This window comes from Lutjanus erythropterus, chromosome 14 (genome assembly GCF_056507025.1).
Source record: "Lutjanus erythropterus isolate fLutEry1 chromosome 14, fLutEry1.hap2, whole genome shotgun sequence".
NCBI classification, from domain to species: domain Eukaryota; kingdom Metazoa; phylum Chordata; class Actinopteri; order Lutjaniformes; family Lutjanidae; genus Lutjanus; species Lutjanus erythropterus.
In genome coordinates, this window is record NC_139330.1 from 27897217 (window position 1) to 27906182 (window position 8966).

General features: G+C 39.6%; 1 protein-coding gene across 1 annotated transcript in view; it reads right to left on the reverse strand.

Moving 5' to 3' along the window:
• LOC146315687 (contactin-associated protein-like 4) overlaps nucleotides 1-7814 on the reverse strand; it is a 78943-nt gene extending 71129 nt beyond the window's left edge. Inside the window, exons 1-2 of the mRNA XM_084736561.1 lie at nucleotides 7754-7814; nucleotides 4084-4194 (exon numbers count right to left, since the gene is read on the reverse strand). Coding sequence (XP_084592687.1) covers nucleotides 4084-4194; nucleotides 7754-7814 — 172 coding nt within the window. The remainder of the gene's footprint in view (nucleotides 1-4083; nucleotides 4195-7753) is intronic.
• Nucleotides 7815-8966: the final 1152 nt, after the last annotated feature.

The following is an 8966-nucleotide window of genomic DNA, read 5'->3' on the forward strand; positions in this document are numbered from 1 at the left end:
GAAAAAAATCTTTGACTAGGAATTATAAGAGATAATGAGTTAAACTTTCACCTATGTGAAACAGAAGAGGTTGCAGGATGTCAGGCAGGGCCGGCCACTTGGATAAATAATGGGATACTCTATGTGGGGCCACGCGATCACTGTGACTTTCTGTGTTTCTCACTCTGCAGCCACAGTGGCCTTAATGCCCCACACGCACTGCCCCAGCTGATATTGTTGTTTTCTCCTCTGCCTCTTCTCTGTCAATTAAATTTTTTGACACCAGTATCTTATCTTAAGATTCTGATTGGGCAACATCGAGAGAAATCCTGCACACAGAACCAGTAGAGGGTTAGATTTTGAGCCTCGTATGAGCCACTGGATGTTTAAGTGTTACAGAGAGAGCTAGAGACAGAGAGAAAGCGTCAATAAGAGTGTGATATATAAGAGTGTGTGAATATGTACAGAAGTGTCTACATGATATAAACTTTCTTTGATCATGAAGCCTGTTACTCTACAGTTCAGTGGTTTACACCGCAGACGTGGACTTAAAATCACTATTTCATACGATGGTTGTTTTTGCACATTTTAAATCTAAGGCAAACTTTGGATGCAAATCATATGCACCTGTAGGAGACTGTGTGTTGAACAACCTGGTTAATGTTGAAATGTGGGTTTTCATTAACCAGCATCTTTGTCAGATAAAAGTAAAACACGTCTTCACTGTCCTTCTTTTCAGCGTCCGTCTTTTTTCAGTGTTTCTTCATCTCATTGCTCCTCTCTTTTTCCTCTGGTCTGATAAATAACTTATGTTTTTCCATTCAGATGTGTCTGATCATCCTTTAAAAGCATCTGATCCTCCTCGACGCAGATCAAACTCAGATCGGTAAACAGGCAGAGCGGGCTGACTGAAGTGAAGGAACACAGCGGGTGTGTTTGCTCACAGCTTTTGCCATCAAACACACCATGGAAACAGCAACCTGCAGGCTGTGCTTTCTGCAGTCTCCCAGGTGGTGAAAATCATCCAGATCCTCTGTTGTGTCGAAGACAAAGACATCACAGCGCTTCTGTCCGATTCTTGTCTTTTGCGCGAGTGTAAACCAGCCAGCTCTGAGGTGTGTTTCTTCAAAGTCACTGCATCAGCTTCCACATTTTTTATTCAACTTTCTTGCCACTTATTCTGCTGACAAGTGTCTGAGGTGTGTGATGCACTTATCTAAAACACTTCCAGCATGTGCACCTAAAACAGAGCAGAAATGAGGCAATGACAACTGCACTTTTTAGCTTTATCTGTCTGTCTATTTGTCCATCAGTCACCCTGAGGTGTCTGTCAGTTCGTATGAATCCAACTGAGACTTGTCTTTGATGTTGCGTGCTGCGTGTCCTGCGGGGTAGTGAATCATTAGGTGAGCAGTGTGGCTTCAACACATCAGACCAGAAACAGAGTGGAGCCTCCTTCTACAGCTCATTTTACCTGCACAACTGGCTAAAACACTGGGGGCTTAAAAAAAAAAAAAAAAAAAAAAAGGAGCAGGAGGAGGGAAGACGAGCGCAGCGATAAGTTATTGATGTTAAACTGCTAAATTTTACATGTGAAGACTGGGGAGCATAGCTGAGGAAGAGATTTGTTGAGATGTTGAAAGATCACGGTGTGTTACAGGCCTGAAGGAACACTTGTTTCTTATGAACAGTAACACTGGTTCCCTTGATCAGATGTCACGCTAATCCTTACTTTACCTGTTGACAACCTTAACTTCTCTTTAAACACAGTATGCCATGTTAGCATCCTGGTTGAGGAACAGGCACCACTGAGGTGCATTTGGGCAAAGCATATGCACAACTAGTCAGTAGGTAGCTGCCTTATTCAGGCACCTTAACTTCACCCACAATTCTTCTCTTTGTCTAGTTTTGGATTAGCTGGTCAGTGCTGTAGCAACCACACTGTGCACCTTAAAACAGCTCTCCAGAAATCTTGGCATGATGTCATGGACGCTCAATCCACAAATTATTATACTGTGTGTTGGATTATTGCCTACTAATGTTTAACCTGCTAGCAAACAACTGCTTTCTTCCACATCCAGCAGACACAGTGCCGCATGAGCATCCTTTGGAGTTTTGTTACTTGGCACTTGAAAATATTCACTTCACACTTACACACACAATATGTAAGTTCTGTGGCTCACTCTCTCATTATTAAAACAATAACAAAAGTCATAGTTTAGTGACTTGTGAAGTAGCATGGGACCATGGGAGTTGTTTTAAATAATCCACTCAGCTGATGAAAATCTAGCTAATAAAACTCAGGCAGATATGTTTATGAGCAAGGTGGTATTGAAGTTTTATTCACGTGGCATTTAGTCACATTCTCCTTCCTTAATCTCTGATGTATCAGCCATAGCTCATGTTTTCCAATAAGAAAGCTAATAAGAAAGCACCATTATCTTGAATAAATTACAGGTTTCTCTTTGTTTGACCATTTTTGGAAACATTTTGGATAATGTAAGCACACAACTTAAAATATATGACTTGTCTTTGAGATTGTAATGTGGAAATGTTACAAATTATAGTGAGAACATTTTCTAATTTTTTTTTAGCTGCTATGTGTTCCAGTTTCTTCATCCACTGACTGGTTATTTATTATTAATTCTATGTGATTTTATGCAAGAAAGGTACAGTGGTGTATAGGGGATTTGAGTGTTTGAGCTCTGCAGAAATGAAACAAGCAACTCAATACAATAAAATACAATACAAGCAAAATAGCTAAAAGCTGCACCGAGCTGTGAAGTTGTATGTGAACCCTTTCACACTGCCATTTGAATATATGGTAATATGAAAAACATTGCCTACCTTGTGCACATTGTTGCCCTCTACAGAGAAATGGGACCTTAATTTGTATCATTGGTGACACCTGGGCGTAATTGTGGAGCCCTTGTAAGAGAATCAGATTGCCATCTTGGAAATATGAGTGTGTTCAAAGAAAAACTCACATTAAATTGAAAATGGTGGCATTTGATCTATATTCCCTTGAAAAGCCAGGCCCATCTTTATCATGGTGTTTTGGTTTTTGGTCAATAGTCAGTAGCAACAAAACTAAGTGGTTGTTCTACAAAAAATATAAAAACTATAAATAATATACAAAAAAATATTTAATTACATTAATAATTTCTTGTTTTCTTTAATATATTTGTCATGTAGAGATATACAGTGATGCTTGCTGGGTAACATGTAATGATCCAATGTTAAGTCTATTCGATCATGTGACAAGATGATATAAGCTAACTAGTTTATCAGCAAAATCTGTCAACACTGACAACCTGGCTAACTAATTTGACTGTAAATCCTACATATTTTTAAAATATACTGTTTATACACTTAAAGGTGTGTATGGGTGTGTGTGCTTCATAACCAGTGACTAGTATGCACTAAGGCCCCTCATCATCGCCTGCACTGGCACCCTTTTTAACTACCTTACACCAGTGGAGTCTACGCTACTAACATGGCCGCTGTGAAGAAGTTTATTGCCGTGGAAAGTTTTGCGTAAATGTTCTTTTAATATAAATAATCCACTGCTGAAGCTAACAAAGTATGAAACAAGTAATTTTTCCTAAAAATGTGGTGAGCATAAACACAAAAATAGTTTGAAATGTGTTGCTTTAACTGTGCTGACCCAGTGGGAAAAGAATTTTCCATCAGCTAATGGTGCCGTCAAAATTTGGTTGCAAATTGACACGTGTTGACACGAGAGTTCAATCAATATTCTTGTTTTATAATGGCAAAAAAAAAGAGAGAAACCAGTAGGGAAAGGGATGCATGTAAGATGGTAACGAAAGTTAATGACCGTAAAATGCTGGCTAAGAATATGCTAACTGTGTGGACAACTGTTGTTAGCCCACTATCCATGCTCGCTGCAGTTTATGTTCACAATCCTACCATTGTTATTTCCTGTCCTCTCCTGCTTTTGGCTACACCACGCCAGTAAATTTCACCTGGTCATTGTAACAGCTGAACAATAAGAGGAGAGACCCCTACTATAGTAAATGTGCGGATCTGTGCTCGAAAATACCCCACCACACATATCCATTAACCAGGAAACATCAGACTCACCTTCTCTCTTGTTCAGCTTTGCAAAGCCGGGCCCATGACTGCCAGACAACTGCGAGGAGCTTCTGAAGGACGATGGCAGTAGATTGGACACCAGCGGACTGTGACAAACCTCTGTGAATCACAGAACAGAAGGAACAGGCAATTTAAAATCATGACATAATTTGCAGGACACGAGTTACAGCTGGCCACAGACAGTTGTGGTCCTTCCTCCCACCTTCCTCAGTCTTCTCACAATAAAAATGCCCTTACTGATTTCAGCGCTGAAATGAAAATATGAATGTCAAAGATTTGTGGAACCTAATGCTCAATTATTAGGCCTTATATCAGCCTTGTGTAAACAGCTTTTTGACTATAATGAGACCCTGCACAATAAAAAATGCACTGTGTCCTTACTGCCTGACAGCACAAACACATTAATTAGACAAAATGGCCATTGGAGTGACTGAGGAAGCTTTTCATACCATATTTACTCTGACAGTTGTAGACTTGCACAACACACATTTACCCTCTTTAACTGACACAACTGCATATATGTAGGCATAAGCTTTATTCTTGCCACCTGACAGTACATAAACACACAACACTTTTTGTTTATTTTGTTTGAATACAATATAGTTTTTTATTACATTTTAAGCTTGCTGCTGAGCAATGCAATAGCATGTTGAAACATGGAGAGTCTACACAAAAATACACACATGAGAATTCGTGCTTGAATTAATCAAATTGTTAAATTTGGGTGACTCAAATCACAGTCAAAATGCCTAATGAACTTCTGGTTAAAGATCATGTAAAGCAACAATAACACCACAGAAATGTGTTGTAGTCACCCAGCTAAATCTGAATAATAAAAAAATCTCTGAGTATATAAAATTAGGTCTCACAATCAAAATCAAAATCATCTCACTGTCAAACACCACTATGACCTGACAACTACCTGAAACATGGACGCTCCGTCTAACATCTTTATTGGACATGACATGACATACATGTTTGAGCCACCAGAGCCAGAGGACGATGACAGGATACTTTTTTCTTCTGTGTCACGTTGTTGGAACTGAAGTGACCTGAAGTGAACTACTGGACTGATTTGGACTAAGAGTCATTCAGGATTGACAACTGACTGTTAAGGAGAGTGAAGGGGAAGCGTGTCTTTCATGAATCAGTTCCTGGAGCTTGTATGTTGTTAAGGGAGCATGGCTCTGTCTTGTTGCTGGGCCATGTTTCAAGTCCACCCAAAAAATTGTGAACAAGTCACAGCTTTTTGACTCTGCTCATGTCTGGCAAGAGATACAAAAGTATGCTACTGTACGCCAAAACTACAGAGAGGCTTCATTCCTGAGGCTATGAGATTCCTCAATTCATCATCAGTACCCCATTATAAATAAGTTTGTTTTTATGACTTTATTTAAGGTTCAAAAAAGGAGGAGAACAAGGGATGAGGAGGATCCAATGCCTGTGTTTGCCTTAGGTCTCAAAATGACTAAATCCTCTCCTGCTTGTATAATACACCACACTGCAAACTTTAGTGATCCGTTTTAGCCTTCAACTAAGCCCCCCTCTGTTAATGGATGTTTCCTCTGTCCCTGACATCCAAATATCCCTGAGAGCTGAGATATCTCTTGGTGAGATTATATTAATGAAGGATCTTGGGCTGTCTTTACATTGTTTAGTCGAGATTTAATCACACTTGGCCTCGCCGCTTTGATATTGGATTTCTGCCCGTTAAAGGAACTTACACAGAGTTTGACTTTGTTCTCTCTTTCATGGGACTTTGTTTTAACTGGCTTTTCTTCATCAGTGTGTGTTGTTTGCAAAATGCTACATTGTTCTACAGTAATTTGGCCATGCATGCTAAAATTAGGTCTAATTAAAGTCCACCTCCCAATCATGTTTTAAACAATACAAAATGCTCCTCAAGAAGTAATAAATTGTCTTATATGTTTTTTCTTTCAACATAAGTTCAGATACCTTATTAGAATGGCTTACATATAGCTCTATTTAAGGATTCATGAATATGAAAATAGTCCCTGCCCTTGGCTTGTCCAGAGTGAACCCCGCCTCTCGCCCAGTGTCAGCTGGGATAGGTCCAGCTCCAGCGACCCTTCGGGAATAAGCGGTTACAGAAAATGGATGGATGGATGGTCCCCGCCCTCTCCACACACCCCACACTGCACCTGACTTCTCTGTTTTTCTAGCTAATCACGGTAACTAGCTACATCTGGCTTCTCCTGTGGGCAGGACATTGCTGCTAATGATATGTATGGTGACACCCCCTCGATTAATGGGATTGGTTCTTTAGGTTTATGACATCATATACCCAGCCTGACTGAATCTGTCTTTTTGAGACTGTCCTAGGTCACCGCAGTTCAAAGCAAGAAATACTCAGACAAAGTGTTTACTCCTTATTTCACTTTTTGTAACACATGAAAAACACCACATGGTCATGAGGACTAGATTTTCACTTGAGGTAGTCTTTAATTTGATCAAAAACCTGAAACAATAATCATGTGTAAAGGATTAAAAAAAGTTTAATTTCTTGTCACCCATTTGTTGTTTGGATTAGGAATATTTGCTGGTATTTGAAAGTTGACACACCACAGACAATGAAAAAATAAAAGGTATGATCAATGCTATAAGCCAATAAAATAGTAAAATACAAAAGTAATGACATGCAAAGTATAACATTTGTCAGCTAATATACTCTTTAATCATATAAAGTTTAGAAACTGAATTGTGTGAAATTAGTTCAAGTTTGAAGTTCTGAATCTGTATAAATATGTTGATATCCAGCTCTGAAAGCTCCAAGTCAACATCTGTGCACTTAATCTCCAAATAAAAACACATATTGTTGACAGCTGGTGCAGGGGAACAACTCTGGATACTAAAGAGAATATTTGATTATAAAATGCCAAGTCAATACTTGGCAGGTCTTCCCTGGCTGTATACAGAGAATGAAAGTAATTCACAGAAACAACAAGTCAGAGTTTTAGGTGTGTGCTTCATTCAGATTTCTCAATTAACAGCCTCTGTGCCTGAGACAACTGTTGTTTTGTGACAAGTCTTTCTTCTCATGAGCCGAGGTGCCACCTGATACATCTTTATCAGCCTTTTAACATCCAGGTTTTGATTCAGCTCCCATCCTTTGGTTGTGGAATTGTATATTAGCCTTTGAGCTGCAGTAGACAGTGAATGCATGAGCACATACAGTAAAAACCCAGTGAACTGGAAAAAGTTTCAGCTAACAAAATAGCATCTCTTCATGTGAACATGACATTTTCACATTCTTACATGGCTTATTAAAGCAAAAATCTGTAAAAATATGCAGCATATTTTTGAAAAGTACAGATTTTCTTTGTAAGAACATGTTTTAAATTTTACAGTTATACTTATCTTTGCCTGTAGCAGTGGAACCCAAAGAGCTAATTAGTTTTGTCCTCACTGGCTTAAACGCCCATGGCAACTACAGGGAGACACCAAAACTCACTTAAATGAACTGATTTATTTACAAAAACACAAATTGAAAAAGAGCTGAGATTTGGGTGGCAGTACAGTCGCCGGTGTAAGTGAATTGATGTGGGGGAAGTAAGGTGAGTAGGTGGTGGGGAAAATAACAGTGCCCAGACAAAGTGCATGGAAAGAGTGGATCTGCCACATTACCATGCCGGTGTACGCCTGCGGTTGGCTGAGTGGGCGGAGTCTGTGCACCATTTGAACGGCGTCTCAGCCGACATGTAAGCCCTGTTCAATTCAACCAGCAGAAGCAGCGTGTACTTCACCCTCGACCAAATGGTTGATACAAACAAGTCAAGTGAGATTATACAGTAAGATGGAGAAATGTTGAACGTCATTCAGGCTTATATAAAATCCCCAAAAATATGCATTTCATCACATTTGCATCACACACAGTGTTGTGTGCCTCATGTGCCTTCTTGTCGGCTTATTCTGTTACCTTCCTGGATAAGCTAGCAAAACTGCAACCTAAAAAGTTGTTGAACCCAAAGGGGACTTCATGCCTAACTATAACTTCAAGCAGAGATGTTTTTTTGTTTTTTTTACCTTGTATGATCTTCAGTTTACAAAGATACACTTCTGATTCCCTGAGCTGCTGGCACAGCTGCAGCTGTGACTATCATTATACATCCCTGCAGATTTCAAATGACTTTTACCTGACTGCAGATAAATTCTCAAATAGACCATCACTACGTTAAACTAGAAAATATAACTCATAGATGTGGTGGTAAATACAGATTATTTCCTCTCATTGATTGACAAAGTTAGTATGAAAATTGATGAGTAAACTCTCAGCTTCATTTCAAAGAGTTGGATCCTCTGAGTTTACTTGAGTTTACTCCCAACTAAGCCTATGAACTAAATAATGCAGAAATATATTGAGAAGATGTATTAAATTGTGTCCAACAACAGCCCAAACAGATTCACGAGGCTCAGAAACATCAAATAAACGTACCTCATATTGTATGCATGTATTTTTCAGTCTAGTTTGCCTAATTTCCAATCTTTACAAATAAAATTAGCCCATGCTTTGCCACTCAGTCCAACTTTTTTGTGTCTTCAGAGCAGGGGCTGACATGATCACGTAGCTTGGCTATGAGCTCACTGAAGCGTGCACAGCCTGGCCTTTGCCGTTACGTGTTAAGTGGTACACCAGTGCACAGAAATGGAGCGGATCCAGTCTCTGATAGGAAGGTGGCAGCTTTTGTGTGAGTGGGAGCACTGGGTCCAAGCGCTCCCACTCAGCTCTATTGGACGACCCTGCATACCAATTACATGAACCTGCAAGAGCACACAAGGAACAACCAAACAGGCCAGAGCTTTATACATCCTCATTTTCAGCCCTCACTTGGGCTCACGCCAAAACCACAAAT